This window comes from Trematomus bernacchii, unplaced genomic scaffold, assembly GCF_902827165.1.
Source record: "Trematomus bernacchii unplaced genomic scaffold, fTreBer1.1, whole genome shotgun sequence".
Classification (NCBI taxonomy): Eukaryota; Metazoa; Chordata; class Actinopteri; order Perciformes; family Nototheniidae; genus Trematomus; species Trematomus bernacchii.
In genome coordinates, this window is record NW_022987419.1 from 26061 (window position 1) to 51211 (window position 25151).

The 25151-nt window shown below is 38.8% G+C and overlaps 1 protein-coding gene across 2 annotated transcripts; it reads right to left on the reverse strand.

The window, feature by feature from the left end:
• Positions 1-402: 402 nt before the first annotated feature.
• LOC117490255 (sodium bicarbonate transporter-like protein 11) lies at positions 403-24440 on the reverse strand. 2 transcript variants are annotated; one of them, XM_034139904.1, is made up of 20 exons: positions 24276-24440; positions 14460-14510; positions 13451-13534; positions 13080-13123; positions 12364-12583; positions 12193-12274; positions 11831-11954; positions 11106-11315; positions 9313-9397; positions 9022-9147; positions 8831-8944; positions 7512-7644; positions 7149-7222; positions 5989-6262; positions 4790-4896; positions 4294-4459; positions 3928-4101; positions 2620-2815; positions 1804-1973; positions 403-799 (listed from the first exon to the last, which is right to left on the reverse strand). In XM_034139904.1, exons 1-20 carry the CDS (start codon positions 24334-24336, stop codon positions 733-735), a joined length of 2562 nt encoding a protein of 853 aa, XP_033995795.1. In that variant the 5' UTR covers positions 24337-24440; the 3' UTR covers positions 403-732. The 2 variants fall into 2 exon arrangements, with proteins under 2 accessions (XP_033995795.1, XP_033995804.1); XM_034139913.1 differs by lacking the exon at positions 24276-24440 and adding an exon at positions 20275-20484.
• Positions 24441-25151: the final 711 nt, after the last annotated feature.

Below are 25151 nucleotides of genomic sequence, written 5' to 3' on the forward strand. Positions count from 1 at the left end.
ACTTCACTCCACATGTTATCAACTGTTTCTTGAAATGATCATGTATATTCCACAGTGGCAAAATACTGTAATCCCCTCATCCACATTGCACTTTACACACCAAGCAGCTCTCTATCAAACACATGATGCCAAAATTATTTGAAATTATTAACATGTTTTTTAAACATTACAACCATTTCAGTCAAGTTACCAGCTAAGGGTGTGTGTGTGTGTGTGTGTGTGTGTGTGTGTGTGTGTGTGTGTGTGTGTGTGTGTGTGTGTGTGTGTGTGTGTGTGTGTGTGTGTGTGTGTGTGTGTGTGTGTGTGTGTGTGTGTGTGTGTGTGTGTGTGTGTGTGTGTGTGTGTGTGTGTGTGTGTGTGTGTGTGTGTGTGTGTGTGTGTGTGTGTGTGTGTGTGTGTGTGTGTGTGTGTGTGTGTGTGTGTGTGTGTGTGTGTGTGTGTGTGTGTAAAGAATAAGCGAAACAGAAGACACTCATTCAACACTGGTAAATACAATAAAGATGCAGGAATGTTGGATATTAAAATGGCAGCTACATCGATGGAGAATGTGTGATGAACAATGAGAAAGCTTCTGAGGGATGTAAATGTCGTCCGGTCACGAGAGAGTGCTCACATCCACATCTTGCAGTCCGAATGCATTTTGTTTAGTTGTTGACACAGTCATTGAGTTCTGAGTCTGTGTCCCTCCCAACAGGAAGAAGTGAATCTTTCCATAAGGTGCGCTCTGTCCATCTATATGTACTGGGCGTCCATGATATCCAGATACTTGGCTTCGATGACTCGGGGTAGAAGGGTGGTCCTGAAATAAAACACAAAGAGATACCAGATGATGTTGTGCAGTTACGTGCATGCTAGTATGGAAAAGGTTTCTTAATGTATTAATCCTTCATACACAGACACAAAATGCTTTACAAACGTTGTTTAAAACTTCATATAGGGCAATACAAAAAAGTTCAAAGCTGTATGCTATCTTTCAAACGCTGAAACTCAAATGTTAAATCCATATTCAAATGCTGCGCAGCTTCTTTTTCTTTCATCTCCATTCACTATGGTCTCTCTGCACAGTTGCAGATAAAGATTAGGCTTTAGTTATATTCTATAAGAAGTAATTGTTTTGATGTTGAATTAGATTTCAGTGAACGCTTGTTGGAAAGGACTGTTTCCGACTAGCTTGATCAAATCATTTCCAACAACGTTATTGTATTTCAAAGTGCAAAATTCAATAAAGTAATAAAATATAAATGTAATCATTTCTCAAATTCAAACCATGGAAAGGAGTTTAAAACGGTTTGCTCTCCTACACACAAAGAGGAGCATACAAGGATGAACTGAAGTTTAAAGTAAGTTGACATTATAAAAAAGACTAGTGCATATACTCTGATGACTTTGCATTATCCAAATTGAGGATTTTGTTCAAAGACTTGTTTCTTAGGATGATGATGTCATAAAATCTACATTATAATAATATAACAGCCATTTGAGCATTCAATCCAACATCTCAATACAAGCTTTATATGTTAAATAATTACACGTTGTTCAGCCTTACTCCTCATCCTGAGTTTTTATAACTTTGTGGTTTGGTTTTAAAGATCAAGCTAAAATGATATCACTCGGTTATTTCCTCATATTTCAGAAAGTCCCCCCCAGAGCCACAGCACTTCATCTACCTGTTTCCAGAAGTAAACTGAACTTCATATGAAGAACGAATCTTAGCCAATATAATGTCAACTCTATGCAGACATTGCAGCAGTGTGTTGGTTTCCACGGTGCCGCTCTGCCCCCTGTTGGCCTGGCTCTTCTTACCTGACAGGGACCAGCAGAATCATCAGGAGGGGGAAGACCATCTTCATGTAGGGCAGAGGATACATCCCGAACGCACACAGGATGATCAGCTGGAGCATCTGCAGCGCCGTAAAGTAGTGGACCTTCTTCTGAGGCACGCGGCGAATGTAGTGTGTGGGTGGATAGGAGGTCTGGACAAAGAAAAGTGAGTAACATGTGGTTACAATGCTTTTAGATGACATGTTGCATTACATTTAGTTTCCTAAAGTAAAAGTAGTTTACTTTCAAGTCCATTAAAGTTGGGTAATATGTTCTTTGCAGGATGAATGAAACATCTGGTGGGAACATTTTATAATAAGGTATTTTATTATTATCAAATCATGTTTCTATGAGAAATGTTTTAACAAGATATCCCCTGATCTTGTTTTATAATTAAACGTTTTAATAATTTCACAAACTCAACATGTGTCTTCATATAACCAATCTTTATCTTGATAAGGAAATACAGAACTGTTAATAGAAGCGTCTTGTTTTTATAACACGATAGGATTGTATGTTGTTCACCAACTGTTATGCATAGGTGTCTTGTAATTATGACATAGCTACCAGTCATATTATAACAAAAATAGTTATTTTTGTTCTTGCTTAGGGGTATAACCATGACACTGAGCAGGATTCTTATATGTCAAGGTAGCAGCAAAGTTGGCGTATAACCTTCGCCCTTAATTAAACATCTACCATTGAGGGCCGTTTGGAGCAGACACCATGTGAAGTTTAATGGATAAACAGGGAAAAAAAGAGATCAACCAATCACACCACAGTGTCCTTGCTGCTCACCTGTTCCTTTAGCAGCAGGGCCATGCGGTCCACCATCTGGTTCCCATCAAGCGACGTGGCTGCAATGTAGAGGAAGAGGCCGTAGAGGACGGGCTTGGGGATCCACTGCAGAGGGATGGGCAGCATGAAGGCAGACAGGCCGATCAGGATGTTGGCTACCAGCGAGGTCAGACGAGTCTCCTTCACACTCACTATACTGTTGGACACAAAGCCAGAGAAATACTTTAAATATCCAGATAAACACTTCTTATCTGATGAGAGAAAGACATAAGTACAATAATTTACATCTATGTGGAAGACATGATTGTCAATCAAAGAGTGTTCTTCCTTTAGGGGGCCCTTAACAACATGAACAAATGAGTATATTAAGATTAATAGTAAGGAAGTCCTAGTTTTACTTTCTTATCCCTTTTATCATCTCAGCTTAAAGTGGACCTATCATGCTATATTTGAATAATATAGTGTAGGACCATACCTATATAAGGCATATTTATACTTTTTTTTTTTCAAAATACCAAACAGATCATGCATTTTAGCCATGCCTCATTTCGCTCAATTTGAAAATGTTTAGCTCTGTTTTTGCAAGGGCTGATTCTGTGAGAACAGCACCATCTACTGGCCTGGCATATGTACTACAGCGTCTCCAGCGCTTTCGAACGGCAATGGCCGTGGCTGTCTCCTCCTGATTGGTGGAGTTGGCCCAATAGCCGTAGCGCCACTGTCCTGACGTCAGGACAGTGTTCAAATCTGGATCAGTTTTTATCAGATCCGTTGCAGCCCCTTTTTTAGAGATTTGGGTATGTAGGAAAATAGAGAGGGTTGTGTTTTCTGACACTTGGTGAGTTCCCTGGAACACCGGGGACACATATTCATGTATAAAAGACGTGCATTTTGCATGATAGGTCCCCTTTAAAGAAAATTATTTACCTCAGAAATCTTCAAGGGAAATGGAAATATCAAAAACTATCCAATATACTTGCAGTATATGACTAAAATAATGTTCAAATCAGGATCAATATTTATATATTTAAAATAAAATGTACTTTTAAAATAATATATATACAAAATAATGTTTTTTATTTAGATATATTTGACCCAAAAACTCAGAATTAGATAAATAGATCAGTTTTTTTCAAAATAGAGTATCTCCACTTCACTAAGTGACAATGAAGATATTATTGTCAGTATGCAAATCAACAACATTGTTACAAAGCCTCCAAACACTCGGATAAAAGGGTTAAGATCCGCTGGTGTTTTCAATCTTTGAAAGCCCCACTCTGGTTTCTTCTTCATTTGAACTTTACTCACGTTGTGTAGACGTGTCCGTTCTCTACGTGCTGTTCTGTTTTGGCCAGCTGACGGGCGTGCAGGGAGGAATGTGGGAAGGCAGCGTGCATCCACGGCAACCCCAAACAGGACATGAGGATGTTGATGCAGCCCGTCAGCACCAAGTCCCAGTGGAACGCCGTGCCTTTTAGCAACCTGGTAACACACAGGTGTCAAGTGGTTTGTCAATGCAACACAGCAGCAGAACAATATAACCTCTGTATACTGTAGATGGCAGAGGAGCAGAGGAGCAGTAGAGCGTCTATGAGATTTGGACACTTTAAAAACTAGAGTAATGTTACATTTATAGCCTTGGTTTGGCAAGTACACCTAAAATCGAAGTCTTACTTGTGTTCAGGCACATGTGTGAGTGAGATGACGATGTTCTGGTCGATGAAGATGAGCAAAGCGAGGAGGAAACCCAGCCCGACCGCGCTCAGTGTATTCAGTCCTGACAGCTTATCAAAATGAGGGAAGTTGAAGACGGGGCCATCGTGGACATTGAACTTAGGAACTAATAGCACAGAGAGCATAACATTGAGTATACACATCTCAAGCAGAGACATCACACTTGCAAGGGAAAAGATGATAACATTATATAAAGAAATGTCTTCATATTTAACTTTTCTGCTTGTGTTATAAGCAACGTTCAACCCCGCGTCTTTAACCCACATTGATTCAGGAGCCACGCTGAGTTGAAAGCTCCCTGAAAGCAAATACATCCTTTTCTCTACCTCCAACCGAGGATTTATGAACAGTGAAATGTGTTCTGTGCCAAGGTTGTGACTTTAAGTCTCGAGGGTACTCTTCAATCAGTTCTTTTATATGAGAGATCTTTACTCACGCTGTATGTCGAGGAAAAGGTAGGAGCCAATAAAGGAGCACACCACCACAGAGATAGGCAGAGCGCAGTCAGACACCACCTCTCTGACTCTGCCATTCAGATACGGACTGTGGGAGATAGATAGAAGAAGATATTTCAACATTGTGCATTATGTAATCAATTCTACAAGTTTTACTACAGTGATGACACTAGTTACTCTCTTAGCTCAAAATAATTCATATCGGGTGGTAAAAAGTTTGTGAGATATCCTAGGAGACATTGAAATACATACATTTATCTACCTCATGTATTACATTACTACACCCGAAGGGTGGAAATCGTTGCGGATAATTTGATACATCCTGCCTGACTCCTGGGAAATCTTCCATCTTTTTCACATCTTTCCACCAACTTCTTACCAGTTATGTGAGGAGGACATATATGCAACTACTGTTCACAGAGGTAGAAAGTCACTAATAACATGGACCTAAGGGCTATACACAAGTACAATTACTTTCATTTATGTCCCTTCATATTTAAAGTTGTGATCCTTTATTTATATAAAACTAGCAAAACAACAATGTAAAATATACTTCAGTACATACAGTATGTAAGAACTGCATTTAAAACAGTGCTTTCTTCATCTAATTAAATTAATGAGTAATATATTAAGTATTAAGAAGTTACTTCAGCTGTAAGATACATGCAGTGGGGTACAAAGCACACGTTTTCTTCTTAAAGGTGAAGAAAAGTCATTATAAAGTAGCCGAAAAAGTACCTCATCATGTTACGTAAGTACAGTACTAGAGTGAATATACTTAACACCAATGCTTACTCCACATTTCAAAGGGAAAGGCTTATTGTGTTACCTGCCCAACAGAACTGTCATGCTGACAACAATATCACATACAGTATGTTCTCTATTTGTTTTTCATTGCATTGCATTAAAACACATTTACCCAGCATTACATTTTGGTATCTTTATAAACGTTAGTATCTCCACCATACATATGATGTGGCTTTGAGCCGCATACGTAAAGACTGAAAGACAGTCACGTCACTAGATGCTTATAATGTTTAAGTCTTTACTTGAACTAATATTTAAAAAACGAGGCAATTTTACTTTGTGGTATTGTAGGATGTTGTTCAAGTTATTGTCGCACTTCTTGCAGTATACATGTCTAGATAAATTGAATAAGCAGTTCAGAAAGGGAGCGTACCTCCTCTTGACGAGGTAGAGGGCGTATCCCAGCCACAGAGTGCCCAGCATGAGCAGCAGACAGAGGACGGGTCTCTCTCTGGTGGTCAGCACTAGAGACTCGGGCAGGAAGACATGCTCCTCTGCGTGTCCCATCGGCGACAAGGTCCCATTAGGAGACACCAGCATGTTCCCCGTCTGGTTGTTGGCCTTCTCTAGAATCTCAGTGATCTGCTGGAGCACGAACGTGGTGTTTGTGCTCGCCAGTGTGGGTGCATGGTAGAAGTGGTTAAAAACTAGTGAAGGGGAAGAAGAGAGAGGGCAAGCTTCTTGTTATAGAGGGTCACCTTTCTGATTTTTAGAGAAACCATTTCACATGAATTTAAATGTTGCTTCTTGTTAAAAAATGATTCCGATGTTAACGTAAAGGGATTGCTACCAGCCTTGCTCTTGTTTTTACCAGATCTTTTTAATGTAATTTTATGTATCAAGTGTGTTTTAACAACAAAAGTACACTGTAAGGTGCAGGTGTTACTACAAGAACATGTTCCCTGTCAAATTGATATTATTCAGTTTGTTATTTGGGATCTTGTAAACAATTAAGAAGTTCCTTGTTGTTATGAAAAACATGTTTTGCCATGATGGCAGGAACATGCTGCTGTACAAAATAAAACTGTACTTAGAAACTGACACATTTAAGAAGTCCTTAGATCTCGGCTAGATAGTGTCTATAAGATATTCTACTACCTTATTGATATTATGTACCTTCTATGTATTCATTATAAGTATATTTACAGGCATTAAAGCACTGCTCTGAATTGAAGCTTTGCTCGGTTTGATGCAGTTTAGCAGCTACAACAGCCTGAGGCTTAAAAGAATAGAATACATCTAATGCATTTATTTCCAGTCTTGTGGCAAACCCTTGTATAAAAAAAATGATATAAACAGAAGCTGTGTGACAGACTACATTATATTTAAATTACAGGGTTGGGAGCCTGTTTGATTTTATGCTTGCTTTTCCTCTAAAGACTCTGTGATGGATCTGAATATTTGCTGGGCTTCATTACCTACAACAAACGATGTGAGGGACGTTTAGTCATCCCCCCTGCGGTGTGGGGAGATAGCTCTGCTGCAAAAACATTCAAAACATGTTTAATGTAGTCTAACCTTGTCTTGACTTACTTTTAACGGTGCCTTTCACTGCATCTCCAACAAAAGCAATCGAAATAAACAATGCAATGACTTCTTCTGTTGAGCTGAAAGATAAAACATGTAAAAGAAAGTGTTCTAAAAAGCATTGCATGATCATTCATGTTTAAACAGATTTGTGTTATTAATACAAACACAGACATAACAGTTCGCTCAAGGCGAAATAATAGCCCAGATAGCGAGAGTGCATATTAAACTAAATGTATAATTATGTCTGAAAACAAGTCATAACAGATGCGTCTTCTCCTATCTGTAGCCTCACCTCAGTGCACGGTTAGTGACAAGCTTCTGTCTGTGATATGGCATATTGAAATATATTTGTTTTTGTGTACTCACCGTTTGAACAGTTTCATAAAAAGGCTGACATTGAATAAGCCTCCGAGGATGAGGAACAGGCTGTTCCATAAACCAATGCAGGCGTAGAAAGCTTTAAAGTCAAGGTCGTAGTCATCGCAGATTCCCCTGATTACTGAAAAACATACATATTGACACAAAAATAAGTCAATCACAATATTCAAAAATAATGTTTTCACAGCAACTGTCTGGTAAAATGGCTACTTGTTGTTAATTATAATACTTTGTTGGAGTTTATCTGTTGTTTTTTCAAAGTTAAAGCCCTACATATTATCCACCTGATTAATCCATTTGTTCCCGAAGTCTATGTTCAGTATGAAATGCAACAACATTTGGTTCAGATTTGCCTTAGGCCTGAAATCTGTTACAACATACTCTAGGCAAATATCTAAACAGTACAACTTTGAAATGTCTAGATCACAGTACATTTAACCCTTTAATGAATAGTCAAATTCAGGACTCCTGATGAAGATAAATTAAAAAATGCCAACATTGTATCCATCAAATGTCTCAGTATGAAGAACATGTATACACTGCGTACTGTTGTGCATATCTTTGATATTCAATTCGCTCCTCCTTGAGGTTTCTGAGGTACATGCATTTTCTAATCATACTATTTTGAGTCAGTTTTTGTCCTAGAATGAAATGAAATATATCTAAATAAACCCTGAGAGACTGAAAACAGTGAAAGGAAACATAATGGTTTGACCAATGTTGAAACTTGCTACAGATTTGTGCCAGAGAAATTGGAGAAGATGCAGCCTCTTATTAGTGAAAGGTCCCCTATTATACTGTTTTGCATCAATATATTGCAGGTCTCAGATATATACAAAACATGTCTCTGAAGTGTTGTCACCAAACAGATCATTGCAGCATCCCATAATCCCCTCTGTTTCAGCCCTGTTTCAAACGTGCTGATTCTCTGTCTGTTACTTTAGATGAAAATAAGGAGCCCCTCCCCACGCCCCTCTGAGAGATATTTGGTTAAAAAGAACACAATGGTGCTCTAGGAGGAGATTCAGGTGATAAGGTGGGGGGGGGGGGGTACCTTGGTTGGTGATTGGCTAATGGTTACACAAGCCAAACAATTGTTATGACATCATAAAGTGGCCAAAATCTGATCAGCTCATGTTCAGACAGGTTTTTATATAAATGGATCAGGACAAAAAGTGAGAGAATCTTTTTTCCTGAAACTTTCAGAATCTCTTTACACAGAGGGGACACATGTTGATGTATAAAAGACATGACAAAGTGGATTTTGCATAATAGGTGACCTTTAAATAGTAATACACAATACACACCGCTTATGAAGATGGCCAGGGGTGCAGTGGTCAGTGGAATGACGAGAGGTGAGCCGGCGAACAGAGAGTAGATCACTCCTCCAATGCTCTGCCCAACAATGGTCTTCTGAACATCTGTCAAGAAAACTGACTTAAGTACTTTTGCATGCCATACATTAAACAATGTTGCAGATAAAGACAGGGGTGCACACCTATCTCTCCTCTTGTGCTTTCGTCATTTAATGATCCAAAGGCGATAGCAGGCAGGAGAATGGCTATGTAGAGGAAGATGGCAGTGGTGGTGTACTTCAGCAGGCAGCGGTCCTTCCCAGTTATTCCTTGATGGATTATTTAAAGGGTTATGAAAGATATAACAGCCGAAACCTCAAGTTATCTTCAATGTGTTAGGCTTTTAAATAAGACGTTTTATGATTTTGCAGCAGAGGCAATTAAGTCAAATAGATTTGTTCTTATAAGGCAGTGTTTCAAGAAAGGATTAATACCATCTGTGAAGTCTGACGGGTAGAGAGGGAGTCTGCGCCGGAGGTCATCAAAAACACCTTTACCGAATTTAAGGAATTCTTTGAACTGTGGAGAAAGAGACAGGATTTATTCATTCAGACTTAACACTCCAGTAATTATTCAGATGCTGTAACTCATGTTCACTACATAGAGAGCCCTAGAAGGGGACTATTGAGACTTATAGTTGTGGAATAAAATCAGTATTAAAATACTGAAAGCACAACTATGTGTTATGGCTTGTAATTCTGATATTCCTTAATCCTTCAAAATGGTGTTGGTAAATTGGCACTAAATTGGAAACATGTAGACAAGTGTAAACTAAATACTTTAGTTTACTCAGTTTCAAGCGTATCAGTTGCAAACACAGTGCAGCACAGTGATCTTTGATATGTTCAGAACATGTTTTCTAGAAAGTTATTAAGATGTAACTTTGGGTAAACATTTGCGATGTAAACAGTAGAGACACACAAAGTAATCTAACAGGCTTAGTGTTTGCAGTAGAAAGTCACTAAGTATATTTACTCAAGCGTGACAATTATCTGACAGCTATTGTACATTCATTTCTAATTCTTGTTTCACGCTTCTTAAAACGTTATTCTGCATGTTTTTATATATTTTTTAATTGTATTTATATAGCACATATTATATATATAGTATATATGTATTAAGTATGACATGTCGTAAATTATTGTGAATCTTTCCTGATTATACCTAACTACTTTTACTTTGCAAATGCAGGAGTTTTACTTCCAACAGAGTATTTATAGGAGTATTAGTAGCCTACTTTTACTCAAGGAGGGATTCGAGTTCATCCTCTAGTACTGAGGACGGTGCATTTGCATTTATGTGTTTGGCCTTGCTGTGCTGCCGCAGTGTTCCTATTGAAATGAATGGATGACCTGAGCAACCTCCTGTGCTTCAGATGACTATGTTGAAAGATTCCTCTGACTGGGACATTCCTTTCGAATAACATTAATTTTCATTAATTTGCTGGTTGTGTAAAAGGTCTTTTGAATGAGCATAATAAAAATAAATGTTTAATACATTTTTGTGGAGGAATTTAACTCGCATCCATTATAAAATTGGACATAATGGCACATCTAAGGGTCCATCATTGCTTGTTTTTGTATTATGCAACTCTGTAATTGCAGAACCGGTTAAAAGGTTGGTTTGGCAGCAACAACCCTACATTTAAATTCTGTTATTAAAGCATTCAGGACATCAAGTGCAGCCACAACCTGTTGTTAACTCTGCTCTTTTACAACCCAAATACATGCTTTCTCTCTAGGCAGTATCTGGGTGTTCCCTCTTCTCCGCCCTCCTGCTGGGCGCAAACATTTCCTTTCAATTTAAACACAAGACATAATGAAGTACTTTATCATTACATGGAGCCACATTCTGCTGCCAGAGCCATGGCAGACCTGGCAGCGCTCTCAGTTTGTTGCCCAGCTGCTCGCTCCTCGGGCCTGGCTGATGGAGTGTGGAAACAGGATAATCAGATAATCTGGCTCAACTACTTTACTTTACGGCCTCACATCTTTATGCGCCTGGATGGAGGGAGAACACACGGGTGGGTCCCACATGTGGAGATCTAACAGTTGGTAGAGAACATAAGTGTTGGTTTTACAAGTACAACTCCTTTGTTTGTGGAGTTAAGTATCGTTGTATATTGGCTTATAAGCTCTGTGCTTATGCAGTTATACAACAGTCAAAGGGCCACTCTGCACTGATAACAGTTTGTCTTTTACATCTCCTATTTGCTATTCTTTCACACCTCAAGTGGTTTCCCTCTCCGTGGATCTGAGTCCTCCACTTCCGTTACGATCGGCTTCTCAGAGCCGACGGAGAGCTGCTCTCTGTGGTGCACCAGCTCCTCTTTGAACTCCTCCTCAGTCTTGGCCTCCAGAAGCTTCTGTCTGAAGGAAATGTCCGAGAACATCGTGGCAAATGTTCTACCGAGTTCCACGGCCGACTTGGTGCTTTTCTGGAGAAGAATGGTATGAGACATTCTTTTAATTTGGCTTTAAACAACAACTTCTACACAGTTTCAATTGTTCATAATATCACAGAGAGAGAAAACATTTTCAAGTGGGGCCCATTTTTTTACTTTGTATCACATAACAAAAGAGTGAGGATAAAACAACAACGAAGGTCATCAGCCAGTTCTAAACCTCAAAAATGACTTCAAATGTTGTTTTTTTCCAAATGCACCTGATTAAGGTGGCACATACAAAATCAATTGTTATTAGTTCCTCTGTAATTGGTCAATAAAATGCCTCAGAAAAATTATGAAAAATGGTTGTTTTCCCACAACCTAAGGGACATGTTCAAGTTGCTTGTTGATTAACAGTTCAAAATGCAAAGATTACAAGGTTACTAAAATGAAAGGCTAGAAAAACCTGCGCCTATACACTTTTAAGATGCTACAAGGGGGACATTCCTGATATTTCCTCCATTATATCATTAATATTAAATAGCAGAACTGATAATTGTCCCTACCGTCCGTGGGGGGGCCAGGATGAGGATGACGTAGCGCGCCTCGCGGCAGTTCGCTCCCCAGTTCTGTGGCCTGTCCAGGCGGGTGATGCAGACATGGCGTCTCTGCAGACTCCTCACATTGGAGCTGAATCAATGGGAAATTAATTTACGTGTGATCAGTGGTGTATACATGATTGATTGTGCAGCATTCTGTATTGGCAGGTGTAAATTAGACCCCAGTTCGGTTATAAAAAGCCAACAGAACATTGCTTTTCCAATGAAATGATTTTATGTTTGCTGTCACTGTACAGTCAAATGAACTCTACTGAACTGATGCTAGGAGTCAAAAACATTCTCTAAAATATTATAGTGGAAGAACTCACAGAATACAAAGCCAGGACTGCTGGTAGCGAATGCCGGTGGAAGTAGCCATCACACCCTGAAGGGTCTCTGACAGGAGGTGAACTGTGGGAGCATAATACAATTAACTGAACTGCCAAAACAAGTTGATATTACAAGCATCGTTCAAAGTGCTTATGATATATTTAGCTCACAATTCAATTCTTCCCCTGTTGTGTCCGTGAACAGCGAGTTCATGACCTCGTCCACATCGCAGTCCCCGTGGCCGTCCTGCACCACGTGAGTTAACATCCGCCTCAGGACCTCGTCCAGAGTGGCAGCTTTCTCGTCCAATAGGATGCTCGCCTGCGCCAGGAAGCTGTCCAGGTCTCTGTGGGCGCGTACTTCCTCATGGAAGTTCATCGGCTTCACATACTAGTGTGAGCCGAGAACAAAGGGAAATTAGCTTAATGTCAAAGTGCAAACCGGTGTAATGTTCCTTTTGCTGACTGTATATCCCCCCCAAAGGCAAGTTAATCCACACATTTCCTCCCAGTTTACTGCTTTCAGATTCACCTCAAGGCTTTTATTGTCATGTGTGCATAGCTACAGTGTAGTCATGACAATGGAAATCTTAGGTCACAGGCTCCTCCAACAGTGCAACACAATAACACAGATAAAATAATTAATTAAATAGAATATAATAGAAACAGAATATAATAAAAGTGCAGAATATTCTATCTACAGTTCTTATTTAGTATAAAATATGAAGCATGCACTAGAAAATGAGGATTATAGCGTTCAAATTGAACAGTTGAAAAGCGAGAAGTGTAATAGAAACTGTAAAATACAGTTTCTTTTTGCAGTATTTTACACAAAATGCATGTTTGTGATGAGGCACAGAGAGGGTGACAAGAAAAACATATCTTACTTTTCTTGTTGTGTTCAAAAGCCCAAAGCCAGGACAGTCAGGATCTGCAAATAAAAACCACATAAAGAATATATCATTGTACACACTGTCTCAGCCTCCAGCAACCGAATGGTTCTTTCACATTTCTAAAGTTATTCTTGGAACTAACTAATACATCTAGCAACCGCATGTGCATGACTCGCTAGCACACATGATTTCCCTAATTGCAGAGGCGGCAAATTATCCTCAGATGATAGAAGTCACGAAAGACAGCGCCACTTACATCAGCTTATTAATGTGTATCGGTAAATAATGGCTCTGTTCTCTCTAATGTATAATCTTAGAACAAATCACACCACAGGCTGAACATGTTATAGTGAAATGATTATTACCTGACGCACTGATCTGGACCTGGCTGTCATAGATGTGGTCTTTGAGATCATCCTCACAATCCTTCTGTTCCCCATCCTTCAGCTCTGTGAATATAAAAATAAGGAGTGACAGTCAATACATCTCAGTTTAAAAGTTACATACAAACTTTATTTTGAACAAAACTGAGGGATTCGGTGTCAGACGTACTTTTCAATTGACTTGACGATTGAGAAATCAGAACCAGAAATAATGTAATAATCCCAGGAGATAATTGGTTTTAGTAACAATTGTTCCATTTAAAAATTCATAGAAGAAGAACAAACTAAAGATTTTAGCATGTGCAATAAAATATCAAATAAACATAAGAAATTAATGTAATAATAATGATATGATATATAACAATGAAGGCCATTTTATAGCTGAACATAACAGTGAGATAAAACTGTTAAGTTTAAGATGCAGCTCCAGCCACATAAGCAGTGTCTCCAGTAAGGGACAATTTATTTTTTCCTCCCACCACTCTGCCATCTGTTGACAAGCACACAGCAGGCGGTAGAGAGAGAGAGACCCAATAAAAAAATTCCCCTTACACCAGACACGCAGCACTTTAACAATAGCAGCCGCTCATAAATTCCTTAATTGTATAGAAGATAAATATGGCATCTCCATCGCCACTTTTTATGAGGGGGGAAAGGAACAGCTACAGAATTGGAGAATTAACCTTAACCCTTCAAGAGCTACGCTTCAGCTATGATTATTCCCGCTTCCCGTCATCGACCCACAGATGATCTGCCTCATTATTTACCCATTAATTAATTAACCTCTAACACGCGTTGTGCTCACCAGCATGAGGAATGGGTCATCAGTGAGCAGCGAGGAATATTAGCATTAGCACATTTCCATGTGAAAATCTACATTATTCTGCCTCATATCCTGAATAATGTAGAGCATATCTTGCACAAAGGAGCAGGAACCATGCTGAGAAAAAAGCAATCAGATTAAATACAGATATATATTACTGCTACGCACCCATCTCTTGGAAAACATATCCATTCTTGGACCTCCCGCTGGATGGATCCTCTGTAGAAGGAAAGACAAATGTGTTATTCACTGCACGTTGAATTTTTACAATAAAGTGTTTTATATTATCTTTCAACATTGTTTTTTAAGTTGCAACCATATTATGGAAATGATAGCTCATAAAAGCAAACGTTATTTGGTCCAACATTTATTAAAGTCATGTTTTCAGCCGTCTAATGAAGGAGGTCCAATTGTATTTATCTTTTAGCTATGATTACATTTTCAGGGAAAACCTGGGGGAAATATCTGGCTTTTCAGCGGGTAAATTCTCCACTATCTTTACCAGTGCAGATAAATCAGTTTGTTGTTCATTGCAGAGCAGATAGCTTACAATAGTTTTATCAAAGTTCCTCAGCCAAGAACAGCTGTCGGCTGCAAACAAGGTTTTGGTGAGAGTGGGAATAATGGAACAAAAAGTCAAATTGACCTTTGTTAACCCATAACAATGAGCTGAAAGAGCTAAATGCTCCAGAGTGCTAAAACCTCCTGTCATTACGAGCAACCCCTTTTACGAAACACGTTGTCACAGATACGAAGTGACCAGCAAAGGGTGATAAAACTGTGTGAAACTCTCAAACTTACACAGTTGTGCCATGCTGCGTCTGACCTGTGCAACAGTAGCATAAACTTAAAGTGACCAAAAGTGCTGCATTCACCAACAAAAAACGTTCCAACTTCTCTCAGCGGCCGAGCGGAAGGCACCTCTGTATGAATGTGTGAATGAAGAAATATATATATATAAAAGGCCTTTGGGGGTCGCAAACACTGGAAAAGCGCTATATATAAATACAAACCGTTTACCGTCAGATAACACATTTCCTGGACGAAGATTGATATTTCTAAACTTGTTAGAACATTATCTAATGATCTAACAGTCTGTCCTTGAAGACTTTAGAAGCATAACACATGATATGATGTAAGGAACAGAGCAGTAGGAACTGAAAAGAGACCCTTTCGCTCTCTGTTACAACAAAAACCTGACACCAGCTGTGCCTGATGTTTGTATAGGCGCTCGTGTTTCTGTGTTGAAGCTGCACGGATGAGCTTTTCCTCGCCTGAGGCAGAGATTGGCTCTGGGGGGCTCCCAGCAAGAATACATCTCAAAGCAGATTAGACAGAACATTCCCAGGCCTCGTCTACTTCACAGGAGCCTGCACAGACAACAGGGGGCCTCTCAGCTTATAAAGCAAGCTGTTTGTACCACAGAACGTGTAGAGGGAGGACGATGATGTACTCATCGAGACCTCTTCTGTCTCGGCTCATTAAGATAAAGGTCAAGTTTGTTGGAAACACTTTCCATTACATCTTATCATCATGATCAACAGTAGACACTGACTAACACTAAACAGTAACTCTTTTTCTCATTTGCTGCAACGATGAGATTGGCGACAAATGATATTTTAGCTTTAAAAGCAAAACTGTGTCCGTGGGAATTTCCCCCCTGATTGCTTTATCTATCCGTCCCTGTTTGTACTACCACAGTACCACCGTCTTTCTGCAGGCCTGTTTTCTGTCTTATTCTTTTCTTAAAGGAAGGTCAAACTGAGGAAAAGTGAATCAAAACAAAATTCATGTGCAGGTTAGGTAGAACCAAACTACAAGCTTATCTAAAAACTACACCTAAAAGAGAGAACAAATTAAATATATATAAAAGTATCAGATATCAATGACCATACATATCTTTAACATGTCCAATTACTTTGTAAATTGTGATTAGCTGCTTATGATAAAAGCCAGCACCTATGTTAAAAAACAAACAAAATCAATAACTTCTAGAGGATATAGGCATGGCCATCAATAATCACATGTACTTGAATGTATTTAGTTTACTATAGATAGTTTTTGGAGACAATAACATGATTGTTCAATACAAAATACTGTTGGTTACGATGGCTCATGCCTGTGGGTTTCCGATTTCCTCACACTCTTACTGTGCACTCGTGTGACATCGCAGTGTAAGAGAAACTCTTTGGTCCAGCTTTGACATTGACACTGCTCCTTTAAATAGTCTGCTGAGTCTGTCTGTGAAACTATCACAAGACACTTTCCAAGTTATAATCCTGTGTCTCTGTTTCAATTTATCGTTTTTGGCAGCAGTGATGCAAGAATTACTCAGATCTTTTATTCAAGTGACAGCACCAATACTCAAGTAGAAGTTACAGGTTAAAAGTAAAAATCCTGCATTTAAAACCTTACTTAAGCAAAAGTCAGAATTGGTATCAAAATACACTTATAGTACCGCAAGTTAAAGTACTTATTGTAAGAACCCATTTCAAAATCATATATAAGTATGGATCAAGACTATTGAGGCATTAATGGTTCCATAACAGCCAGCAATTGTGGAGCTAATTTTAGTATTATGTAATATTTTATTTATATTTGTCATTAGCTCTTTGTCTGAATCTATAAAGCAACTAATTTTTTCAGATGTAGTGGAGTAAAGGTATAATATTTGCTTCCATAATGTAATGGAGTAATTGTTAAAAGTCGCATCAAATATGAATACTGAACTGAAGTACAAGTACCTCAAAATAGTACTTGAACATTTTAAATGTACATATTTACATTCCACCACTCTATGCCATATATTCACAAATATGTAAATGTATTCATATCCGTATCCTTATATTCTTCTCTTCCTACAAAGCGTTGAACTCAGTGCCGCTTACATTTGTATTTCCAATCAAATGTGATTTTAGATGACTAGCCAACTTTACTCTAGGTTTTAATAGCTAGCAAAAAATGGTAATGTGTCTGAGATCTTTGTTTGGTTCTCAGTTGGGAAAAATACATGTTTCTGCATTAAAGGAGAGGTGTCATGGCCATTTCCACTGATCATAATTCCATTGTTGAGGTATACTAAAATAGATTTATACTGTGCATTTTTCCAAACTCACATTGGTTTCTCATACAGCATCTCTGTAAACTACTTGTATTCACTGAATTTCACTCTCTGCCTTTAACGGCTCGTTGTAGCTCCCAAAGCTCCAGCCCCCACCCTCCCTGTGAGCACAGTGTGCTCTGATTGGTCGGGACGTTGTGAATCGCGCTGAGCTCCGTGGAGGTGTTGTTTCCTTGTTTAGGATACATAGCGAAACACAGCCAAACTCATCCTGAGCACACACAAACTCACAGCCGAAGTAAAAACAATAAGTGTGGCTTGATATTGAGTAAGAAAAAGGTTGATAAACGCTGTGAGAATGGGTCTGCAGAGAGAATTTCGCCGCGATCCCAACTGTCTGTTATCAGCCTGCAGCCAGGGAGGAGAAATCAGCTGAGCTGCCTGCTCCCTGCACACAGATGTGTGTGTGAGGAAGTCCGTGGATTGGTCAATTTGGACCAATCAGCGGGGGAATAACGTAACTGCTCCGCGGACGTAACGTAACGGCTCCACGGATTGGTCCATTTCGTTCCGGGTACGGCTTGACATCATGCCGTCCCGGAAGAATCAAATGGACAATGACGTATCTCCAAGGAGGCGTTTTGGGGAGGTGTTAGAGTTTTACTCGCTACAGGGTGTACTTTGAGGGTTTTGACTCTGCACACCGTTTACATGCATAAAAACCTTCATAACACACAAGGGGACGGGTAATAACCGGAAAAGCATGACACCTCTCCTTTAATGTATTCACTTCTGCTTCCTCATCCTCTTTATATTGATCTACCAACACAGATGAGAGAGGTGTGAGGGAGGCGAGCAGAAATTCAAAATATGTGGAAAATACAACACAATACTCAAGATAATAACACTGTTTCTGCATTTTCACCAGGATTAAGAAACTGAATGTTTATGTATTAATATTTCCCGGATTGAATATGTGCAACCGAGAATGTAAATATGAATGTCTTTGTTTTCAACAGTTCTTTTGCTCATTCCTTTCTCTCAAAAATATTCAATTAAACATGTTTCTGTATCTCCTGACATACCCGATCTCCGATCTAGCAATGCCGTCTCTCTTCTGACAAACAGGACTTACTTAAAGCCTCAGGCATCTTTGTATTCATCCCTGTCCCAGTGCTATCTGTGGGGAGAGGACGTCCTTGAGCGATAGAAAAAACAGAGGAATCTTGTTGGGTCTCTGGGAACAAAAGTTACAAAGCTGAGAAATCTGTGCTGAACCGAACAAGGTCAAATCATCGAGGCAGTAGGGACGCGCTCCTTGTGAATTGACTGCTACTTGAACCCTTGACTTTTAAACATAAAGACAAGCTTGTAATTGTGTCCTCTCAGTAAGTATACCAAACTCTTATCAGCACTGAAATTGACCACGGTTAGTGTATGCAGCTGTACCATGAACAGTGTGTACTCTGTAGGTCACAATGTACACATTCATATATTGAAATAAAGCAAATAACAGGAAGGAGGAACTACAGCTCATTCCACTTCAACACCTCAACGATAAGGACGACCCGATGTTAGTTATCCAGCACCGGAGCAACAGTAATCACAGGTTGTCCTTCACTAGCCAAAGCACACATCTGAAGGTGCTTTCTACTCAGGTAAACTTCAAAGTGTGACATTAATCCTCTGGGAAACTGAAGTGTTTAAAACTTGTTAATAACATTCCGTTTTTTTGTTGGATGATGTAAAACTTGAACAACGTTTGTAAGCCTGAAGATAACCGCAGCTAAGAAAGGGGATGCTGTAGATTTGATACAACTTCTTTATTATATCCAATTGTATCATATTATCTTCAACTTCAAGCAGAGAATGTCTTGAACAAGAATGGAAAGGCCAGATTAGAATATTAGACATTTTTCTGGTAGATAATCTTCTTAATCCTTGACCTGAGACAACTCAAGTAGGACTTTTTAACCCATTAATGGCACTGAACAGAAAAACATGTATACCTGTTGTAGTTCTGCAATTGCTTTTCAGTATTGGTTAATAAGCCAATTCTCAATTAATTGATCATAAGTTTAAAATAGTAAAACAAATAACATGGTTACAACTTAAAACCACTAGGTTTGTCCGACCAACAGCCCAAAACCTAGACATATTCAGTTCACTTTATATAACATAAAGAAAAGAAGCAAAACCTCACAATAATCCAGACCCATTAGTATTGGCCAGATTTGTAATACTCTAAAACAATAATCAAAATAGTTTCCAATCATGTTTGTGTTGAATAATTGTCTTAGAGCTCTAGTGAGTTGTTTGATAGCCAGAGTAATAGTTATATTATACAAGTGACATTGTGAGTTGTGTAGCTATGAAGATAATATATGACACTATAGCAACATAAAAGATAGTCTTTCTAACTTAATACACACTGAATGCAATGTGCTTTTCTGAATGATAACCCCAGCAGTGTGGCTTTATAACAGTGTTAAAACATGCCAAAATCAATTGAAGGTTAGCTGTAAAAAACCTATCTATGACAGATAAGTGTGCCGTTTATTGCCACATTGTAAATATTAAGCCATATCCGTTTGACTTCCTGGCTTTCCTGGCAATAAAAAGCATTTTGCTCATATTCTGTGCTTTTAAAACAGAGCCCATAAAGACATAAAAAAAGGAAATAGCACCCACAGAACCTGGCAAATAAAAGATAATAGAAATTATTGTACATACAACGATAAAAGCCGGCACTATAGATAACTTTTACACCTTTTCCAGATGCTATCAGCTCACTCACTCACACACACACTCACACACACACACACACAGTCTGTAGAGAGGATTTCTCCACGTGTTGGGCTCTGTTGGCTCATGTTTCATCATGAAAGACCTTCTCACAACCCTCCACCCCTGTATACTTACCAGATGGCACAAAATGGAGGACCTTTTTGGCTTCCATGTTATCCAGGTTATTTAGGTGAGACGCTCTCCAAAGGTCAACCCATCATCCTTCTCTCTGCCCCCAAATCACCCTGCACTCACCAGTGATGTGCTCTCAATGTATTTCATACACACACACACTTACACACACATTCTGAAGTGAAACTGCCCCTCCTCCAGCAGCACATTGGTTTGAGGGAGGAACTGAGAGGGCAGGAAGAGGGAGGCATGTTTCTGTCTGCTGGGTCCTTGTGCCTATGAACTAGTATTTCAGTTTTTGAAATATGTGTATTGTGTTTGATATTTCTGGAAAAAAATATGTGTATTGTGTTTGATATTTCTGGATATTGTTGTCCTGATTAAACTTTAAAAGAAAGGTTACCAAGTAGCTAACTCTGTAAAATGTGTACACACCTTAACTCACCCACTGCTGTGATTCATTCAGTGCTTTTGTCTTTGAAGCGTCTTGTGAAACATGATACATGTCATTCTGCTGAATCACCAGACGTCCTGTTTGAGCCTGCTTTTTGGAATAATTTAAACACACATTTTGTTCTCCTTTCTTGCCTATATGTCATTGTTGCATTTCTTGGCACGTTACTGCCACCTATTGTCAATCAGGAGAATTGCATCAAACCACCCTTTGAAAAGAATAAGAAATGTGAGACCCATCCTTAAAACCAGCTCCAAATCCCTTTCAGTAGGCAACACTCACAGTATCACTTTAACAACAAATATTACTAATACTAATAGGTTTTCACAGAAGGCATCAGGGAGTATCTGAGACCAGATACCAATAAAGCAAACACAAACAGACCTGGTCAAAGTAGTACAATATAAATAAAACATATATTGTTTTCAAGGCTCATGACACACTAGCTGTTTCACTATCAACCCACTGCACCTGCTGCTCGGCAAAATTGAAAGAGGAATGAAATTACTCCACTGGTGGTCACCACCTAAGAAGAGGAACATTACCTTGTATTTTTATAACGTAAATGATGCATTTCTTCTCACAGTATTTGGCACTTTCCTCAGCAGAAATCAAACGACACATCATAACAAATTGTTATTGTGTTAGATGGGTATATCAGATATGTGTTGTTTCGATTCCATGGTTTGAATATATTTTAACGTACTATAATTTGTCGCAGCCTGTTTGTCTCATCATTATCTATAAATCTTGATTCAGACTTACTTAGAAACCATTTAGCTATTCATTGACTATAGTAACTTCCTGAATTGTTCTTCACTCATTCATTCGTTCAAATGTAACTTTCTTGAAAATTGTTTTGACCAATTTGTTTTGTAATTATTTCTATGTACTTGCCTATTGTTGGAGGAATTGAATGTATGTGATTTCCTCTGACAATTTGGGAGAGTAATTTAGTTGCTCATGTTGAAAGTTATTATTACTGGCATAAACGGGAACAAAGAGACAACCTCTGCAAGAGAAAATTACTTTCTAAAGGAAATAATGTAACATTCAAAACAAATAGTCTTTGTATAAGGTGATAACATTTCCTTGTGGATTCCTTGTATTTAATTACTAATAGTGAAATATAATTACTGACATTATATCTGCTTGTTATTTATGATAGAAGTTACAAGCTAAAACCTTACAAGCTCTTTCTTGGAGCAACTTTGGTGCTCAGTAAAATTGTATTTCTCAAACGGACTGGTTGATTTTGGATTGGTTGGTGGATGCAAAATAATAAACCATGTCCCCAAGTAGAAAAAGTTCCTAGATTTTTAGTAAGCTGGCAATCTAGTGACCAGAGGCAAGACAAAGGTAACCAAATAAGTACATGACTCTTCCCTCCACTGCCATGAGAGGGCAGCACAGTCTTTTGTTAATTTCAGCCAGAATCTGACTCTAATTTAAGGATACAATCAAAAGAGTTTCCATTTAGGAGAAGCAGCTATTCTTGGTGAAAAAGGCCAGCTAAAAACAATGAATAGATGTTCCTATCAGTGTAGTGCATCTGGTTTGAAAACGCAAGCTGCAGTTTTTCTATTTGTATCTACCAGTTTGATGAATGTTTGCTTTAAAATGTATCAAGATGTGCAATCATTGACATGGTTGTTAAATCCAATTGTCTCTCTTATGAAACATGGTCGTAGCTGTAGCTGTTTGTCGGTGTGATTTTTCAGGCTAATTAACAACTCAATTGTCGGTTTGAATGCATGATGATGGCCGCCCTGATAGCTCATCTGACTCTTTAGTCTTTGCAGCAGCAGGAGTTCAAATCTGACCCACAACTCATTGCTGCATGTTGCCCCCTCCCGCTCTTCCTTTCCTGTCTATCTCCTGCAAACAAATCAATAGAGAAAAAACAAAAAGTCTAAAAAGTGCATTTGGCACTGTTTTTGTTTCCCTGTGTTTCATCATGCTCTTCTTCTGTGAAATAGTTTTGCAACTGTATTGATTTGTGAAACCCTGTGTTGCATAATGATAATAAACTATCTGTAAACCGGAGCACATCAACTTTTATCTCGAAATGTAGGCCTCAGCTGCTGTATCACGAGGTGTGGTGAATATGGCCTTAAGTATGTATGTGCACATATTATATTATATGATAAAAAGGTATATTTCATCATGTAGTATTACTGTTATCTGTCTTTGACCAAACCCAGGCCCCCCCCAAAAAGACACATGAAGGTCTCATGTCCTGGCTTAGGCCCTGATCCAAAATGACTGCATGAGAGCACAATCGTATAGTTTGTGTTATTATTTATTTGTCCTTCTAACAAGACATGCACAGATCAAACCTTCATATTGTAGAGCTTGGTCATTGCTTATTACTCTATATCAAGTCCATGCAGAAATAGACTGACACATGACCTCATATAACTCCTACATTTCCTTTACAGCACAGACATGTACGTGCAGTATGCATTGTGGACTTTCATCGCTGACACAGCAATGAGTCAAACAGTGACTATAACATCACTAACAAACAGGCCAGGAAAGCAAGAAAATGCTGCATTACTAAACTAATGTTGTGTGGTCAATGGGTTCATTGCAAGTGCACCGTTAGTTTGGTTTAGTCTACGTGTGAAACATTAATCAAGCTGCAGGCGCATCAGGAGCTCAACACATCACACACAGGCATGATATTAACATTGTTGTCTATAGAAGCAACAAAGCATATTCCCTGGATGTCTATTCAATCAAATGTGCATGATCAAAGTTTCATGATTCAGTAATGGATGACATATAAGAGCTACTGGATGAATCTGTTGACAATATGTTACTGACTTAGAGCTTTAAATGTCTAACAGAGTGCACAGCAGCTTACAACGTTCATTTGTGTGGTCAAACATTACCACAAAGTGCCTCCAATATAAACATAAACTGTTATAAAACTTAAGAGACTGTCTCCAAATGTTTTTCCGTGTTTATTCTAAATCAATGAGATTGATCAATTCGACATGAGTCACTCCGTATACACAACAAAGCAGATATGAAGCAGTGGGACCTGAAGTCCAACATAAACACTTGTTTGTGTCGATTGTGTTCATCTCTCAATGAATAAATCATATTCAAATTGATTTGCTGCTCATTATATTCACACTGTGACCTTTGTCCATAAAGGTCATCGCTTAACAACCAACCGTGTTTACTGCATATCATCCTGAACGAGCACAATGGAAAATGCATGCAAATGAATGCACATTCTAGATAAGAGGGGCATACTTTCATCAAACATATATCACTTTTTATTTACCAGAAATAATATCTGAATCCAATTCTATTGTGAAAATACAATGATAAGAAGTGGCATAGTTCATTCTGAGTAAAAGATCACAGACCAGTGCACAATAATTGATTAAAATTGTATGTGTGAAAACAAGCCAAACTTTTCCTGGAAAGGTTAAGTCCTGTCTTTTACTCAGCGCACAAAGCCACGAACATGCACTAATGATTATTCACATTGTTTTTCTCGTGCCTGAATATGATCTAAATTCATGACGCTTACCTTCCGAAAAGTTAGTCACAGTGACTCCGGACATCTCCTCTACCTCCTTTTGGTTCTTCATAAACCGGAGATGCTTGCAGTGCAGCCACAAGCCAGTGATATTTTGGAAACAGTGTTAAAATGACTTTACAAAGCAGGGATTGGAAAATGTGTTTCCTGTGTGAGAGTTGCTGCATGAGTGGTCACGCAGGCAGACCCTCAGGTAGATGGGAATGGTTCACAACCAATGAATAACACATTAATGTCCTCCCTGCCAATCACAGTGAAGCTGACTTTATGTGCTAAAGGTAATGTGGAAGGTGAAGGTGGAGAAAGAGGAAACAAAGGAAATGTGGGGGACAAGAGATGGGGGAAGAAAGGTGTTAGGAAACTACAGCTGGGACTCTTTGATATTGTAATGCAGTTGTCCTGTGAGACGTTCACTACTTTACTGTTATGCTAACAACCCTAGTGTTCACCTGGATGAGTCATTGCCGCATTCATGTGATTCAAAAGGTTCCACCCAAGGATCTCAAAGCCATGCGTTTCCTCTATTTAAAGGCAACCATTTCTGTTCACAGCCACCAAAAAGGGTTTTGAAAATGTACAATTAGCACATACTCATTATAGAATGCTGTGGTGCCACATGTTGCACAAGCAGTCCTCGTGAGGTCATTCAAGCAAGAGAAGAATGTGAAACATATTTGTAGTTTATATATGTGTTGTCTGACACCCAGAGAATGCAAGTTTAATGCACTTTGAATTTTGCAGACCCAGAGGTTCTCTGTTTGACTCCAACTCACACAAATGCTGCCGTTAAACACACTCCATTTAAACTGAGCAGACACTCAATAAAACGTACCAAAACCATGTTTGTTTGTTTTTCCACAACAGTCA

Excerpts from the sequence above, each read along its gene's own strand:
- LOC117490255 (XM_034139904.1), bottom strand. The coding sequence starts at position 24,336 with ATGAAGAACCAAAAGGAGGTAGAGGAGATGTCCGGAGTCACTGTGACT. Across the intron at positions 9,148-9,312 it reads CCCGTCAGACTTCACAGATG|GAATAACTGGGAAGGACCGC; the intron begins GTATTAATCCTT and ends TAATCCATCAAG. Across the intron at positions 8,945-9,021 it reads AAGCACAAGAGGAGAGATAG|ATGTTCAGAAGACCATTGTT; the intron begins GTGTGCACCCCT and ends TTTTCTTGACAG.